Source organism: Zalophus californianus, chromosome 1, assembly GCF_009762305.2.
Source record: "Zalophus californianus isolate mZalCal1 chromosome 1, mZalCal1.pri.v2, whole genome shotgun sequence".
NCBI classification, from domain to species: Eukaryota; Metazoa; Chordata; class Mammalia; order Carnivora; family Otariidae; genus Zalophus; species Zalophus californianus.
This window is the reverse complement of record NC_045595.1, coordinates 8,793,964-8,812,304: the sequence shown is the minus strand read 5'-3', so window position 1 is coordinate 8,812,304 and position 18,341 is coordinate 8,793,964. Positions and strand designations below refer to the sequence as shown.

At 41.9% G+C, this 18,341-nt stretch overlaps 1 protein-coding gene across 2 annotated transcripts; it reads left to right on the top strand.

Annotated features, from left to right (window-relative positions):
- Positions 1 to 1,051: 1,051 nt before the first annotated feature.
- On the top strand, positions 1,052 to 17,098 carry LOC113918202 (zinc finger protein 709-like). Of its 2 annotated transcripts, none has more exons than XM_027586457.2 (4): positions 1,052 to 1,898; positions 12,903 to 13,029; positions 13,212 to 13,284; positions 13,891 to 17,098. In XM_027586457.2, exons 1-4 carry the CDS (start codon positions 1,896 to 1,898, stop codon positions 15,461 to 15,463), a joined length of 1,776 nt encoding a protein of 591 aa, XP_027442258.1. In that variant the 5' UTR covers positions 1,052 to 1,895; the 3' UTR covers positions 15,464 to 17,098. The 2 variants fall into 2 exon arrangements, with proteins under 2 accessions (XP_027442258.1, XP_027442257.1); XM_027586456.2 differs by having other exon boundaries at positions 13,888 to 17,098.
- Positions 17,099 to 18,341: the final 1,243 nt, after the last annotated feature.

Sequence of the window (18,341 nt, the reverse complement as noted above, 5' to 3'; positions counted from 1 at the left end):
TTGCAAGATGAAAACAGTTCTGGAGACTAGTTTCACAGTGTGTTCACACTACTGAACTCTATACTTAAAAATGGATAAGATTTTATAGAATGTGTATATTACCACCCTTAAAAGTAAAAAGTTTAAGAGAATGAACACACAACCCACAGAATGAAAGAAAATTTTGCAAATAATATAACTGAAAAGTACTTGTATCGAGAATATAGAGGGACACCTGGGTGGCTCAGTTCATTGAGCATCTACCTCTTGATTACAGCTCAGGTCATGGTCTCAGGGTCATGCGATCGAGCCCCATGTCAGGCTCTACACTCAGCACAGAGTCTGCTTGGGATTCTCTCTTTCCCTTTTCTTCTGCCCCCCTCATCACTTGCACACACTCTGGAAAACAGTATGGAGTTCCTCAAAAATTAAAAAGAGAACTACCCTACAATGCAGGAATCACACTACTGGGTATTTACCCAAAAATACAAAAACACTAATTCAAAGGAGTACATGCACCTCTATGTTTAAATGGCATTATTTACAATAGTGAAACTCTGGAAGAAGTCCAAGTGTCCATCAATAAACGAATTGATAAAGACGAAGTGGTATATATATAATGGACTATTACTCAGCCATAAAAAGGAATGAAATCTTGCCATTTGCAACAACATAGATGAAGCTAGAGAATATGATGCCAAGTGAAATAAGTCAGTCAGAGAAAGACAAATACCATATTATTTCATTTATATGTGGAATTTAATAAACAAAACAAACAAGCAAAGGAAAAAAAGAGAGAAAGACAAACCAAGAAACAAACTCTTCAGTATTAAGAACAAATTGATGGTTACCAGAGGGAAGATGGGTAAGGGCATTGGGGAAATAGGGGATGGGGATAAAAGAGTACATTTATCATGATGAAAAAAATAACAAAGTAAAATGATTTAAAAAAATGCTCCCTCCAAAATTGTTCAAATAAGTGGAAAATGCATTAAGAGTTTTGCAATCCAAGGGGGGTGGGGGGGATGGGTTAGCCGGGTGATGGGTATTAAAGAGGGCACATTCTGCGTGGAGCACTGGGTGTTATACGCAAACAATCATGGAACACTACATCAAAAACTAATGATGTATGGTGATTAACATAACATAATAAAATAAAATTTAAAAAAAGCTTTACAATCCAATCTCTTAAGCACATTAATACTTTCCAAGAACATCCCATATTTATATAACCTTTTCTTGTTTCTGGTTATATCATTCCGAACAGTAATCAAATTACAGGTTTTATAACCTTTTATCTAGCACGGTTCTCTAAGGATACATTCAAACAGTGATCTGAAATAAATTTCCTTTCAGTGTAAAACGTATACCTGGGAATTTAGTCAATACATTTTACAACTTGTGGTTAGTTTTAGAAAAATCCCTGCACCCAGCTGGGACTGGGGTTCCAACTTTCCACCACAGCCAAATGCTTGGAAGGCAATAGGACACCCAACGCTGTCAATAGTCAAAGATCAAAATGGAACCAGGTGACTCTTAAAGGTCTGTATTTGTAAAGAAGGGTCGCAGTTCCACGAGTGGCCCCTCAGCATTACCCTCCAATGTAAAAATCCCTGGAGAGAACGAGTTTAATAAATTGGTGTTCCACAGACACCTCGCCTCTGGCCAGCTGTCACTCCCGAGGGAGGGAGGGTGGGTCTCGCAACCTGTCCAATCAGGGGAGACGTCAGGGCAGGTGGGTGGGGCGACGCTCCGCAGGCACTCAGCAGGAGGCTTCTGGCTCTCGCCATTGTTGGGATCGCAGCTTCCCTGCGCTTGAAACTTCCACCTCGCTCTGCCGGGGATTCTGTCTTGCTTAGACCTGTCCCTTCCCCGAAATCGTAGGTAGAACGTCGGGAGACCCAGGAAAGCTAGAAATGGTGAGTGTGCAGGCCCGGCCTCCCAGAGAGGGAGGCGGAGTGCTGGTTGGAACCGGCCGGAGATGGCCGTGGCGCGAGCTGGCCTCCCCGCGGACAACTCGGAGTCTGTGACTCGAGTCCGTCGGTGGCGCCGCTCCGACCTCAGTCCCCTCCGGCGCGCGGCGTGGGGGCTGGGCCGGCAGCCGGGACCCCGGCGTCCTGTCCCGTCCCTGCGCGCGGCAGCTTCGGCCCTCGAGTCCGTGGACAGCTCTGCGCCCGCAGCTCCGCGTCTCCCCAGATTGTGCGGTGACCCCCGGTGACAGGGGACGATCGTGACTGGCTCTCTGGAGTTCGTGCGCGGGAGGTGCCATGGTCTGCGGGGTCTCCATTCCCTCCTTTCTCGTGCGAGGGGACCCATTTTCTCCTGAGTTTTCCAAAATTGTGGGAAATTAAGTGAAATCCACGATCCTGTCGCGGCACCCTCGCCCCCGTCCACCCCGCGCCCAGCTCTCCCTAGGACTGGCAGTCGTTGCGTAAATTTCCAGATCCCTCCTGGCCCACTTCCCATCTCCGTAGAGTTCACAGCGTCACTAGGAACTATTCGTCCTTCATGGTGCATTTCAGAAAGACCCAGTATTTCAATTATTTATCTTTTTTTTTTCCCGCTGTCAATGGATGGTGTTTTTAAACGGGTTTAGTTTTTGTTCCTGGATATTTTACGGAAGAGAAAAGTAGCGAATAATCCTCTGGAACAACGTTGTATGAAATCCTTGTGCCCCTCCTCCCAGGATCTTTCCTGGGCACAGACATCCTATGGGAAATCCTTTGGGTGGAGGTGCATCTTTGGAAACTTCTGGGTGATCTCTCCTGTCAGCACTGCCCCTGCCTCAGTTTGTCACCTTTAAACGATTTATTCAATTAACTTTAGTCCAAATTTTTCAATGAATAAAAATTTATTTAATCCACACATCGTGAAAAACAGTAAAATATTTCCAAAGAGTCAAGAAAGGGGTGAGTTCAGGAAAAAAAAAAATTCTAGTATTACCCTGCAGGTATTATTTTTTACTTTTTTCCTCCCTTGAGTGTGTTACTGATATTCTGAGGTCTGTTCGTTAATTGGGGATGAGTTCAGATGGATTTCCAAGGCTTAGACTTGCAGACCCCGTAGTGTTCAACTATGATTAGTAGTTTATAAGACAGTTTGTTCTCCTGTCAATAATTAACACCTTATTGTTTATTTATTTTTGTGAATGCAGTCCATACTTGTGAGGTTTCTTGTTGAGCCAGTAAAGTGCCTTACAATTTTTTTCCTTCCTTTTCACATAAACACTGGGTTTGAGTGGTTTGCTGGATTGTTCAAACATTGGGTTTATGTCATTTAAGGTATCACTGGTGGTGCAAAGCGATGTCAGTGGCAGGCAGAGGCCTCAGGATGTGTCTCTAAACTCTGGCCCCTTTGAGCCTTCAAGGGGAAGTATATAATGCCCAGTTTTTCTTCCTGGATAGGCTCCCCTACAGGTGTGTGCTCATTCCTCTGGCTGCTCAGGTGTCCGTATCATTCTTTCCATGTACTGACCCACTCCAAGGCTTCTATCTCCACCAGGAGTGTCTAGAAGGTAGGGCTTGAGCTCATGACCCCAAGATCGGGAGTCACATGCTCTACCCACTGAGCCAGCCAGATGCCCCTAGAATGTGGAACTTTCTTTTTTTTAAAAAAGATTTTATTTATTTGAGAGAGAGAGAAACAGCATGAGAGGGGAGAGGGTCAGAGGGAGACGCAGGCTCCCCGCTGAGCCAGGAGCCCGATGCGGGACTCGATCCCAGGACTCCGGGATCATGACCTGAGCTGAAGGCAGTCATTCAACCAACTGAGCCACCCAGGTGCCTGCGAATGTGGAACTTTCTGAATGTGGCTTTCCTTCTGTCCTGTGGGAAGCAGGCTGCTCATACGTGCTGCTTCTAATATTTCTTTATTTTGGGTTCTGTTACTGAGCCCTTTGGCTCTAGTTTCTTTTATTTTTTTTTTTAAGATTTTTATTTATTTATTGAGAGAGAGAGAGAGAATGGTAGAGAGAGAGCATGAGAGGGAAGAAGGTCAGAGGGAGAGGCAGACTCCCTGCTGAGGAGGGAGCCCGATGCGGGACTCAATCCCGGGACTCCAGGATCATGACCTGAGCCGAAGGCAGTCGCTTAACCAACTGAGCCACCCAGGCACCCTTCTAGTTTCTTTTAGTACTTGGGCTCTGAAATTTTGAGTTGATTGAGAGATACAATGGGAGGAAAGCAAGAAAATTGTGGAACTAAGTAGTTGTGTTCTCTTTAGGCAGGAGAACCTCAAGACGTGAGAGGCACTCAATTAAGTTTTCTTAAGGTCATTTTTTATTTTTGGATCAATTAGTGCATGTCCATGCCCCTAGAGAATGCTGACATTCAACAGGCTAAAGCAATTGAATTCCTGTTTTAAGTGATATGAGGAAAACTGCCCAAAGCTTATGTAAATATATGAAAATCCAGTACATGTAAGGAGCTAAACTCAAACACCTAATGTAGGTAATAGGCTACTTATTCCTGGAAAATACCCTGCGTGTGTTATAGGGGAGGAAAAAATGTGATGCCCCATGTCCTGCTAGTTAGACATTTGAAAATTTTCATAAATCATACAAATGGTTTACACTTTTGGTGTGGTAAACACCAGATAGTGTTTAAAGGAATTATATCTTAAAATGGTTTCCTGTGTACAAAGTTAAAATGAAATCAAGATTGTTAATTACTTTAATGTACATAAATTTGTATATATATGTGTGTGTATATATGTGTGTGTGTATATATATATATGTACATATATATATATTTTAAAGATTTTATTTATTCCAGAGAGAGAGAGAGGGAAGGAGCAGAGGGAAAGAGACAAGCAGACTCCACGCTGAGCGCAGAGCCTGATGCGTGCTTAGATCCCAGGACCCTGAGATCAAACCTGAGCCAAAACCAAGAGTTGGACACTTAACTGACTGAGCCACCCAGGCACCCCAAATTTATATATATTTTTAAAATAAATTTGTAAGATAGGGAGTGTAACTTAAGAAAATCACCGTGAACATATCCTAGTTCCTTCCAGCACTGTTAAGCCCAGCCACCACCAATTACACAGTTTTGATAATTTCTTGAGCCTCCTATTCCAACAAGCAATTGTGAGTGCATATTATTCTTGCTGATGTTTGTCCTTGTAACGAGCAGTCAGACTTTGCATTTTTGGATGTTTGAGTGCTGACAGATAAAGCCTCGCCTCCCCCCTGCCCCCCACCCCTTGTGTTCCCAGCTAGATAAGCCGATGAGAAAGCCTGGGTGGTCTCTCCTCTAGAGCAGGCAGGAGATTCCAACCAGAAAAGCCCCTGCCTGTGTGCAGAACTCTTGCCCCTGCCCCACTCCCTAACCCCAATGAACTCCTTACCCAGCCAGTCTCTTCATTCTTTTGAAGCCATTTCAGAACTGCCTGAGAGGCAGCCTTGCTCTGAGACCTCTGTTATATGAGTCCTAAACCTTTTCCTACTGTCTAGGTGACTGTGTGTGTCGTTGGGGGCTACAGAGCCATCCCCCTTGACTTCTGAACCAATTCTCAGCAGGTGGCCATAACAGTAGTTATGAGTAGCATGTACACATGCGACCACCCTTCCATGGATCTATTTTCTCTCGCTTTAAGTTGCTCACCTGCTCCGCTGCCTGATGGTGGCATGGACTGCTGGGGGCTGGGAGCTCGTGCTGTGCCCTGTGCTGTCCTGTGTTGCATTGGTGACCTAGCAAGCCTCAGTTTTAGATGGAGCCAACCAAAGTTGGCAGTTGTGAGAATTTCTAGGCTTTCGGGAGCAGGACTGGTGGATTGGGGCCCTCCTTAAAGTAGTCTTGCATCCGTGTCTTTGCTGGTTTCTCTCCCTGTGTTAGAGTGAAGCTGCGACAGAGGCTGGGTTGGCCCCTGTACACCCTGTGGAAACAGTTGGCCTCATTCAAAGGTCACTCCTGGGAGAGCAGACATTTGAAAAGAGAAAGAAGAAAGAGAGAGTGAAAGGCAGCCCATAAGTGGTGGGCTGAGTCCACACTCTAAACACCAGATAGTTGAATGGGACCTTTGAGTATCTCTGCTGCTCCTGCCCCTGCCTCTTTCGCAAGAAGTATCCTGACTCTGTGGATTTTTGGGGCCAACATCCATGGCTCCCTGTGGCACAACAAAGGGATTAGTTCAAAGCTGACTTAAGCTCCTTGTCCTTAAACCCATTAAAACAACCAGTTATCACGGGGAAGGCTCCTAACCCTGATGGCACTGATTTGAGACTCTTAGGAGGAAACCCTTTATAAATACCAGGGTAGAGAGGCACCCCCCTCCCAAAGTATATCCAGGGACAGAGAAAAGAGGGATACTCAAGGATGGAACTAATAGATAAAATACTGAAACAAAGGACCACAATTTAACCGAATTGGAAATCCAAAATGTACAAAAAGAACTTATACAACAAAAAGAATTTATACAACAGATAAGAATGCATTGCTCAGCTTTCAGCCTATAGATCATAAGTTCTGGATTAATTTTGCTATCTGATGTAATTCGTTAACTCAGAAACCATTAAACAATTAGTCAATACTAGGTCTCAAATTATAGTTATACCTAGGATCCCACTACATTTAAGCACGGTACCCCTGATGGTCTCACGGGTCACTGAATAGGATATAGGGGGCAAACAGCACAGCTGTTTCTTCTTGACCGTCAGAACTATGGTCCTGAAATTCTCCATGGTCACAGCACTGTCCTAAAATAACCCATAGTGATCTAGGAGGCTCTGAACCAATGATTCATAAATTAAAATTAAATAAGGCCCTTGCCACTTACAAATTGTCTTCACAAAATAAGACCTCTTGGACTGTACCCTCTAAGTAGAGTGGTTCATATGGCCCAATGTAAACTGCATAGGCCCTTGAAGGATTGAAGCCATATACAAAACCTGTTTAGTGAAGGGTTGATTATTCCCAGTGCTTCTCCTTCGAACAGCCAAATTTGACTTATTCTTTACCTTGAACAAATGAATGACACCTCACAGTGGATTACAACTGTGGATTACAGTGGATTATGACTGTGTAACTGTAACTGTGGTCACACCCAATGGACCTCTATACCCAGTCCCCAACTTTATGGAAATTATTGACTCAACCAATCAACAACTGGGTAAATATCCTGCGGTCACAGATTGGGTGGGGTCTATTCTGTTCGATGCTTATCTCAACAGCCTTACAGCTGCAGTGGCCTTCATCTTGAAGGGACACAATACACCTATCCTGGGTTATCCTCATGGATCTTCAGCAGTTTTGCCCTCCCACAGAGTCACTGAACGCAAAGATCTGAACTGCATCCTGGTTTCTCCGAGAACACAGATGCCACATTACATTAATGATCTCTTCCTCTGAGGACATACTAGAGAAGCAAACGTTGAGAAAAGGAGCTAGCAAAATGTGGATAGGGCATTGTCATGCATAAAATGTGACGCCTGGTCAACCTTGTTATTTTACTGGAAATTGATCATCTGACACCCACTCCCTCTCTAACATTATGAGGAAAAAGCTGTTCTCTCTATCAGCACCCACAACATCTGCTATGTTCCAGAGGTAACATACTTGTTTACAAATTTTACTTGAACCCATTTATGCTGTTAATTACAAATGGTATCCATACCTTAAAAGGCTGGAGATTCTTGAAACTGCCTTCAACTGGCACTGGTAGTGCCCACAGACTTCTTCACTTGGATGCTTCATTGACCTCTTTTCTTGCCTCCTGGAGTTACCCATGATGGCCTTGAAGAAGGCTGCTCTTTGACCAGCTTGAGACATGGGGCAAACCTTGGAACTTTGGGATAGCCACATACAGGAGGGCATGGCCCACTCTCTCCTCAGTCTCTTGTAAGATGCCATGGTGCTGGAGGAAGTCCCCCTTTTCCCAGCCCCCTGGGTTCTCTGGGGAGCTCCATAGGAGTACCTGAGTGAAAAGCAATGGGAGTTCATAGACTTTAGATATGACATCACCACATTCGTACATAATGGAGTTTAGGCAGAACTGCTGCTTCTTATGTCTGAATTAGGATCAGACCAGAGGGTCATCACAACTTACCATACATCAATTGGTCATCTTAGACGAGGTGACAATTGACACCATCTTCACCTGTTTACTAGTCTTGAGTGATTCTCTGAGTTGCCACACTGGGGTGGAAAGAACGGAATCCTGTGTCTCCATTACCCCCAATATAAATCACAGTAACACTTGTCTGTATATATATTAAGGCCAGAATACAAGGCCTTGCCAGGACACATATAATCGATGTCTGAGTCCGGATGGTACTGATAGTAACAAAGGCACTCATTTCAAACTCACTTCTCAAAATACAGTGTGCTGGACACTCTAACAAGGCATTCAATGGAAGTTTCTCCTCTCTTCCAAGTCTCAGGGTGCAGAAGTCATAAAGCACCATAATGGCTTACTGAAATAAGTTGGAATACATTGAAAGATGGTCTATGCCTGTCATGGGTCAGTTATCAGGTGTGAATATTAATGCGTCTGTCTTTTTCTTTTCCTAGTAGACTTTTTTTTTAAGAGCAGTTAGGTTTACAGGAAACTTAATCAGAAAGTATAGAGACTTCCCACATAACCCCTCTACCTGGACACAGTTCTGTATTTTATATCTTGTATTGTAATACATTTGTTACATTTGTTGAACCAACTTTGATGCATGAAAGTCATGCATACATTAAGGTTGACTCTGTTATATAATCTCAGGTCCTCAGCTAATGTGAAATGACTTGTCTCCATCATTTTTGTATCCTATGGAATACAAATCTCCTGTTCTCTACCTAGTCATTCACCCCTCCCTCCCACCCAAAGCCCAGGTAACCAAAGATCTTTTGATACTTTTTAATTTTCTCTTTTCTGGGAAATGCCCTATGCTTGGAATCATAGTGTGTAGACTTGTTATATTGTCTTCTTTCACTTAGAATATGATTTTATTTTATTTTATTTTTTATAAATTTTTTTTTAAAGATTTTATTTACTTAGAGAGAGAGAATGAGAGATAGAGAGCACGAGAGGGAAGAGGATCAGAGGGAGAAGCAGACTCCCTGCTGAGCAGGGAGTCCGATGTGGGACTCGATCCCGGGACTCCAGGATCATGACCTGAGCCGAAGGCAGTCGCTTAACCGACTGAGCCATCCAGGCGCCCTAGAATGTGATTTTAAAGGGGCACCTGGGTGGCTCAGTTGGTTAAGCGACTGCCTTCGGCTCAGGTCATGATCCCGGGGTCCTGGGATTGAGCCCCGCATTGGACTCCCTGCTCGGCTGGAAGCCTGCTTCTCCCTCTCCCACTCCCCCTGCTTGTGTTCCTTTTCACGCTGTCTCTCTCTCTCTCTCTGTCAATTAAATAACTAAAATCTTTTAAAAAAAAGAATATGATTTTAAAATGTTCTCATGTCTTTTCCCTTGATAACCTCATTTCTTTCATCACTGTAGAATATTTCATCCAGTGGATATACCAGTGATTTTTTTTTTTTATCATTTTGCCTATTGAAACTATCTTGGTTCCATGTAAGTCATGACAAGTGTGCATAAAGCTCCTATAAACATTCACATGTAGGATTTTTATGAACATAAGTTTAAAATTCATTTGTGTACATTTGAAACACATAATTGCATAGTGTGGTAAATGTAGCCTTAGTGTTAAGAAACTGCCTTTCTTCCAAAGTAGGTATACCATTTTCCGTTTCCACCAGCAATGAAGGTTTGATGTTCTCATGACGTTTAGCCATTCTAATAAGCAACTGGTGACATCTCATTGTTCTTTTTATGTGCAATTTCCTAATGAGATATGATTTTGAAATTGTTTTCATGTGCTTATTTACTGTCTATATCACTGATGAGGTATGCTTTCAGATATTTTCCCATCTTTATTTGGATTGTTTCTTTTTGTTGCATTTTAAGAGTATTTTGCTTGTGTTCAATACCAGTCCTTTATCAGATAAGTGATTTCAAAAGATTTTCTGCCAGACTATGGCTTGTGTTTTCATTCTGTTCACTTCTGTTTCACTGAGTAGTTTTTCATTGTAATGAAAACTTTTTTCGTTTTTTAAAGAAATTAATCATCAAATACCATATCACAAGGATTTTCTCCTATTTTATCTTTTAGGAGTGTTGAAATTATACAGTCTACACTAAGATCTGTGATCAAATTTGAGTTAATTTTTGTGAAGGGTGTAAAGTCTGTAGATTTAAAACTTTTTTTGCATGTGAATGTCCAGCTTTTTGACATTATTTGTTGAAAAGACTGTTTCCATTGAGTTACCTTTGGTTCTTTGTCAAAGATGAGTTCACTATATTTGTGTAGATCTGTAGGAAAGCAATTGCCTTTTCAGTATTAACTTTATATATATATATATATTTTTTTTTAAAGATTTTATTTATCCATTTGACAGAGAGAGAGAGAGAGCACAGGGGGAGCGGCAGGCAGAGGGAGAGGGAGAAGCAGGCTCTCCAGTGAGCAAGGAGCCTGATGCGGGGCTTCATCCCAGGACCCTGGGATCATGACCTGAGCCAAAGGCAGACATTTAACCAACTGAGCCACCCAGGCGCCCCAACTTTTTACATATTTATTTTTAACTTTTTGAAGTAGGCCCCATGCCCAATGTGGGGCTTGAACTCACTACCCTAAGATCAAGTGTTGCACACTCTACTAACTGAGCCAGCCAGGCACCCCAATATTAACTTTTTTTAGAAAATATTTTATTATTTATTTGAGAGAGAGAATGCACACATGAGAGAGCACAAGTAGGGGGAAGGGCAGAGGGAAAAGGAGAAGCTGACTTCCTGCTGAGCGGGGGACCTGATGTGGGGCTTGATCCCAGGACCCTGGGATCATGACCCGAGCTGAAGCCGGACACCTAACTGACTGAGCCACCCAGGTGCCCCTTAACTTTTTAAATTTATTTTTTAGAAAGATTTATTTATTTTAGAGAGAGAGAGAGTGCAAGCAAGGGGAGAGAAGGGGTAGAGGGAGAAAAGCAGGCTCCCTGCTGAGAGTGGAGCCCCACGGGCCTGATCCCATGACCCTGTGATCACAACCTGAGCCGAAACCAAGAGTTGGATGGACACTCAGCCAACTGAGCCACCCAGGCTCCCCTAGCTTTTTATCTTTTTTTTTTTTTTACCTCTTGGTTCATGGGGTTTTCTTTGTTATTTGGGATTTTTTTGACATTTTCTCAATTGACAGTCTTGTCATGATACAAAGACAGTTTTATTTTTTTATTTTTTTTTAAAGAATTTATTTATTTGACAAAGACGGACACACTGAGAGCAGGAACGCAAGCAGGGGGAGTGGGAGAGGGAGAAGCAGGCTTCCTGCTAAGCAGGGATCCTGATGCAGGGCTCGATCCCAGGATCCTGGGATCATGACCTGAGCTGAAGGCAGATGCTTAATGACTGAGCCACCCAGGCGCCCCCAAAGACAGTTTTATTTCTTGCTTCCCCAAATGTATACCTTTGATTTTTCATTATTTACCTTTTATTCCCCTTGTCTGAATGCATTAGCTAAGAATTCCAGTATAATGTCATCTAAGTGTAGTAAAAGGGGACATTCTTGCCTTCATCCTAAGGTTACCAGAAAGCATGTAGTTTTTTCAGAATAGTGCACTTATATTAAATAACATCCCAGTTGATGTAGAGGTACGTGGGGTCAGTGGGGAGGTATTCTCTTACCTCAGTGATTTGCTCTCAATCTTTTAGTGGGCCCTTGTCCCTGGGCTTGACCTACTGTGATATGATGAGAAAGATATATGGTAAGTGTCCTCAGTTCCTAGCAAAATCCTTTTGAATTCTTGAGATTACTTGAGTGTTAATGGTGAAAGAGTGTGTTTTGTTTAATGAGGCAACTCTTGGCCACTTACTAGGTAGCTTTTATGATGGGGTTTTGGATACCTGAAATAGCAAGTTTTTTTGTTTTTTTTTTAAGATTTATTTATTTATTTATTTATTTGAGAGGGAGAGAGAGAGAGGAGGAGCAGGGGGAGGCGCAGAGGGAGAGGGAGAAGCAGACTCCCCACTGAGCAGGGAGCCTGAGTGGGGCTAGATCCCAGGACCCTGGGATCATGACCTGAGCCAAACGCAGACGCTTAACCAACTGAGCCACCCAGGTGCCCCCTGAAATAGCAAGCTTTGATTAAATGTTTAGAATGTTGAGCTGCAGCTCCCAGCTTCTGGGTATAGGACAGGGGCTGGAAACTGAGTTAATCACCAATGGCCAATGATTTAATAAATTGTGTCCATGTAATGAAACCTCCATCAGAATTCTTAAAGACAGGATTCTGACAGTTTGTGCATTGGTGAATCCATCCAGGTGCTGGGAGGTTGGTGTGTCCATAGTGAGGTAGGAGCTCTGCACACCCCCTTCTCTATTACCCTTACCCATACCACTAACTTAACTTGTCCTATGCATTGCAACTTTTCTCTGTTCCTGCGTTGTATGCTTTACAGTAAACTGGTAATGGTAAATACAGCATTTTGCTAAGTTTCTCAAAATCATTTCAGTAAATTAACAAACAAGACAGAGTGTGGAGGGAATCTGAATTGGTAGTTGGCTGTCGAAATAGTAAACTTGGCTCCCCATTTGTAGATGGTATCACAAATAGGGGCAGTGTTGGGACTGACTTCTTAAACTATGAATCTGACTTAAATTCTGGGTAGCTTATGTTAGAATTGAACTGTTGGACACCTTTTTGGTGACACAGAATTGGAGAAGTGGCTTTGGAACAAATACCACATATTTGGTGTCAGGAGTGAGAAAACCCTATCATCCTTACAATGCCCCACCTTTGGAACAGGAAGGAAAGAAATACCTTTGTCCACCTAGGTTACTTAAGCTCTGGAAATCGTATGTGAACTACTTAAAAATTGAGTATAGATCTTCAGTGGTCCATCTCACCCATCCTATGTACATATATGGGATTATTTAGGACTCAGTGGCCTTTGAGGATGTGACTGTAAAGTTCACCATGGAGGAGTGGGCTCTCCTGGATCCATCCCAGAAGAAACTCTACAGAGATGTGATGCAGGAAACCTTCAGGAACCTGGCCTCAATAGGTAGGGATGACGACATTCTTACTTACTAAATCAATTAGAGATCCAGTGTAACTTGCTATTTCAAGAGAAAAAAATGGAAAGGGAATATTTTCATTAATAAACCTGCCATGGTCACAACTCATGAACCTAGAATTCTAACAATTTTTCTATAAATTTTTATAATTTATACTGCTTTTTCCTAGTGTGTATTTCAGAAGAAAAATGGGAAATCCATGACAGGGAAGATCAGAATGAAAATCATGGGACAGATCTAAGGTGAGTAGCATTCACATAAGAAAACAAGGTTTCATTAGAGAATCTAGAGATGTCACGAAATTTTAAAAACAAGCATATAGGGGCACCTGGGTGGCTCAGTCATTAGGCGTCTGCCTTCAGCTCGGGTCATGATCCCAGGATCCTGGGATCGAGCCCCATGTCGGGCTCCCTGCTCGGCGGGATGCCTGCTTCTCCCTCTCCCACTCCCCCTGCTTGTGTTCCCTCTCTCACTGTCACTGTCTCTGTCAAATAAATTTTTAAAAAATCTTAAAAAAAAAAAACAAGCAAATAAATCAGCCCAGCTTTAAATTCATTGATCCTTAGGATATTTTCACCAAAAATTTTTTCTCACATGTGACTGAGATGTACAGTTTCTGAAAAACTATATCTGGAAACTGCATGTAGAAATAGCATTTATGAATATTACTATTTTGATAATAGCTAAGATGGAGCCCTGTTGCAAAGCTGTCAGTATGTTCATTTTCAATCAAAATATGCAGAAAACCTAAATTTCCTTGAAGATGGTAAAAAAGTCACTGTCATAATTAATAAATATAAGATCATTAATAATAAAGCTATTAATATGCTTCCCATTTTTTACAGCAGTCAAATGGTAGAAAGACTCTGTAAAAGTAAAGAATGTAGTCAGTATGAAGAAATCTTCAGCCAGATTCCATATCATAATCAGAAGAAGAAAAGTCCTACTGGAATAAAACTACGTAAATGTACTTTATGTGGACAAGTCTTCATGTATCATTCATCCTTTAACAAGCACATGAGATCTCACACTGGCCACAAACCATATGAATATCAGGAATGTGAAGAGAAGCCTTATAAATGTAAGGAATGTGGGAAATCCTTCAAGCATCGCCAATCCATTCGAATGCATGAAAGGACACACACTGGACAGAGGCCCTATGAATGTAAACACTGTGGGAAAGCTTTCATTTGTCACAATTACTTTCAAATTCATGAAAGGGCACACAGTGGGGAAAAGCCCTACAAGTGTACAAAATGTAGTAAAACCTTTAGTTATTCAAGCAACTTACGTAAACACGAAAGGACTCATATTGGAGAGAAACCTAGTGAATGTAAGCAATGCGGTAAAACTTTCAGTTGTCTCAGGTCCTTTCGAATACACGAAAGGATACACAGTGCCAAAAAGCCTAAGGAATGTACAAAATGTGGTAAAACCTTCAGTTATTCAAGTAATTTACGTAAACATGAGAGAAGTCATAATGGGGAGAAACCCTATGAATGTAAGGAAGGTGGGAAAGCCTTGCATTCTCTTACCAAATTTCGAAGATACATGATCAAGCAAAGTGGAGATGGACTTTATAAATGTAAAGAGTGTGGGAAAGCCTTCAGGTGTCCCAAAAACTGTCGTAGTCATGAAATGACACACAGTGGAGTAAAGCCCTATGAATGTAAGGAATGTGGTAAAGCTTTCAGTTCTCTTAGGTCCCTTGGAAAACACAGAAGAATTCATACTGCAAGGAAGCCTCATGCATGTAAGGAATGTGGTAAAGCTTTCCGTTATCCCAGTTCCCTTCGAAATCATGAAAGAACTCATACTGGGGAGAAACCTTATAAGTGTAAGGAATGTGGGAAAGCTTTCAGTTGTCCCAATTACTTTCGAATTCATGAAAGAACTCACACCGGAGTCAAACCATATGAATGTAAGCAATGTGGAAAAGCTTTCAGTTGTCCCCAGTCCTTTAGAATACACGAAAAGACACATAGTGCAGAAAAACCCTATGAATGTACAAAATGTGGTAAAGTCTTCAGATATTCAAGTAACTTACGCAAACATGAGAGATCTCATACTGATGACAAACGCTATGAATGTAAACTATGTGGTAAGGCCTTCAGCAGTCACTATTATGTTCAAAAACATGAAAGAACTCACACTGGAGAAAAGCCTTATGAATGTAAGGAATGTGGGAAAGGCTTCATTTTTCGCTCAGGTGTTCGATCACACATGGTAATCCACACTGGAGATGGACCTTATAAATGTAAGAAATGTAAGAAAGCATTTATTTCTCCCAGTTCGTTACGAACGCATGAAAGAACTCACACTGGAGAGAAACCTTATCAATGTAAAACTTGTTGCAAAGCCTTCAGTCTTGTTAATTCTTTACGAAATCATGAAAGAACTCATGTGAAAGAAAGTCTGTGAAAATAAGGAATGTAAGAAAGCTGTCATTTGTTGTATAGTCTTTCATGCATGCTGGAGAGAAATTGCAGAAATGTACGGAATGTAGGAAAGCCTGTTTTCTTCAGAACTTACCAAAAAAGTCAGTGGAGAGAATTCCATTGGTCGTAAACAATGTAGGTAATCTTCCATTTGTCCCACATCGTGGAAAAACCAGGTTAGATTATTCACTGAATTCATACTATAGAACTAAAAAATAAAAACTCTATAATTTTACAGATATTTTCAAGGTAGTGTGAAAATTATATGGGAAAGAAATAAGTAATATGGGTAAGCTTTGTGAACATGAATTCATGTAGAATGCTTCTGAAAATCCACAACATTAAAGAAATGTAATAAATGTTATATGGTCTTTATCACGTATTCATTCTTAAAGTAATTCTCTGTACCGTGGACTTCCACTTACTTTTGCAAGCAGATATTGAAGTGAGATAATTATGTAGGTACTTTTAAAGTGAGAGTTCCTAAGTTTAGAAAGTAAATTTTTCCTTAGTAATATTTTTGTATTCTTATTTTGAAGTCTGTTGGATCCATGGGTGATTGAAGTGTATTTCTAATATGCAAGTAAGTTTAATTTTTGTATTTAAAATTCTATAAGGACTGTTGAAAAGTAATAGTTTCATATTTTCCTTTCCCTGGTGTCCTCCTGTGGGGCAAGTACTCAATATGCTTTAGCTATATTTTGCATTTCTTTATTATCAGAAAGTTCCCTTCTCATTGGCCTGAAGAGCCCTATTCTGTTTTCCTAAATAGTTGCCATATAGTTGTGAGTATGCAAAGTTCATCATACAGTATATTCTCATGTGAATTATTATTTTCTTCTTTTGTCCTTTGTTCTTTGTCATTGGTTATGGCTGGGATTTGGAGTATAGAGTTACATTAAGAACAGAGGCCTGTGTGAGATAGAACAATAAATCTAGAGTTGGAGATGACCCTCCTTGGTGTTGTTAATGTCGAAGTCAGTAATGAGAACTACTGTTCCTAGAATCTGTTGCATTTATGGTTTCATGTTAGAATTCACCAAGGCCTAATTTATATGAAACTTGTGATACAGAAGTGAAATAGGATTAGGCACATTTCTCAGCCACCTGTAGAGAGGTAGGTAGAAGCATACACCTTCACAGACACGTGCTCCCAGCCTGTTTTCCTCATTTTTTCCCCTGGCAATCAAGAATAATCTGAAAATCACCACCAACTGCTTCATTTCCATTTGATCTGAGCAGTAGGCTTCACACTTGTCTCCAGAGTTCTACATCAAAGATCCACCATGGGTTTAAATTTTCCTGCAAGCCCTCAGGTATCCACAGATGTAGATTGTTATGGTTGACAATGTTCTCTGAAGTGCTACTCCCCTTTTCTGGATTTTATTCATATAAAGTCTAATTTGTATAGTAAACATATTTTTCTGTTAATACCACTATTGGCTGTGTTCTTTTGGGATGATGGAGTGTTCTCTATCTTGAGAGTGTTATAATTATACATTTGTGAAAATGCATGGGGCGCCTGGGTGGCTCAGTTGTTAAGCGTCTGCCTTCCGCTCAGGTCATGATCCCAGGGTCCTGGGATCGAGCCCCACATCAGGCTCCCTGCTTGGCGGGAAGCCTGTTTCTCCCTCTCCTTCTCCCCCTGCTTGTGTTCCTGCTCTTGCTCTCTGTCAAATAAATAAAATCTTAAAAGAAAAGAAAATACATAACTACTCTTAAATTATATGTGTATATTTACTAAAAGCAATTAATAAAAAATAGTAAAAATGTTTTCGCATGCTAGGAAAATTTTAAAACCCTAACTCTGATTTCTTGTGTGCAATAACATCCTCCAGCATGGGGTCCTTCTTAGGAAGTAGTCTAAGAAGTGGGGAAGAAGGACATAGGCCACTATAGACCTGTCTTGGAACCCAGCCTAAAGTTAGAAAACACCCTACAGGCCTACACTTACCCTCATGTCATACATATAACTGGTAGGTGATAAGGCTCTCTTGGTGCCACCTTTAACAGGATTCTGAGATCGTATCTTGAGAATGCTGTTTCCTGAAACAAAGGTGCATCTAACAGAGATGCTGGTGGGAGCTGCCTGGGTTTATCCTAATCAAAGCTTTGGTTATCAGCATCAAGTCCTCCGAGAGCCGGTCTTGAGGCCAGTTCCAGATGTTAAGTTTCCCATCTCTTACCTTCTTGTCTTCTCTGTGCCAGGTTGCTGAGAAACAAGTTGAAGTCATATATAAGGGTCGGTGGGAGGGACAGAGGTAGAGAGAGACTCTTAAGCAGGCTCCATGCCCAGAAGAGAGCACCACTTTGGGCTGGATCTCACAACCCTGAGACTATGACCCGAGCCAAAATCAAGAGTTGGATTTTAACCGACTGAGCCACCCAGGTGCCCGGCCAAGTTTAAGTTTAATGCAACACCTATACTACTCTGGAAATGTTCTTGGTTACAATCCCAGGTGACTGTGAAGTGAAGCTGTGGAAGAACCCAGAACACAGGTCAGGAGGCACAGGCCCCTCAAGCATAATAATCCCTGCTGCCCCATAAACATCAGCTATGCACCAACAAGCACAGTTTCACAATAGTCTCAAAACCTCCAGTGATGTCAAAAAAGAAAACCCTGCTTTGTTCTAGTCCCAGGAGGACATCAGGTGCCCTGCTGTCCCTAAACCTCCCTCCCTGAGTTCTGTGGCACAGGCCACCTTGAGGTTTCAGCTGCCCATATGCTGACTAAGCCCAGCTTCCCTCACCTCAGAGCCTCCCTCCAGAGTGAGTTTGGAACCAACCCCCCCCAAGGCCCAGGCCTACCCTTTTCTGGAATAGGACTCACTCTACAGAGTTCTGGCTGGTGGTCTGTGGG

Coding starts and splice junctions, on each gene's coding strand:
- LOC113918202 (XM_027586456.2), top strand. Junction 13,030..13,211: donor CAGGAACCTGGCCTCAATAG/GTAGGGATGACG, acceptor GCTTTTTCCTAG/TGTGTATTTCAGAAGAAAAA. Junction 13,285..13,887: donor AATCATGGGACAGATCTAAG/GTGAGTAGCATT, acceptor CATTTTTTACAG/CAGTCAAATGGTAGAAAGAC.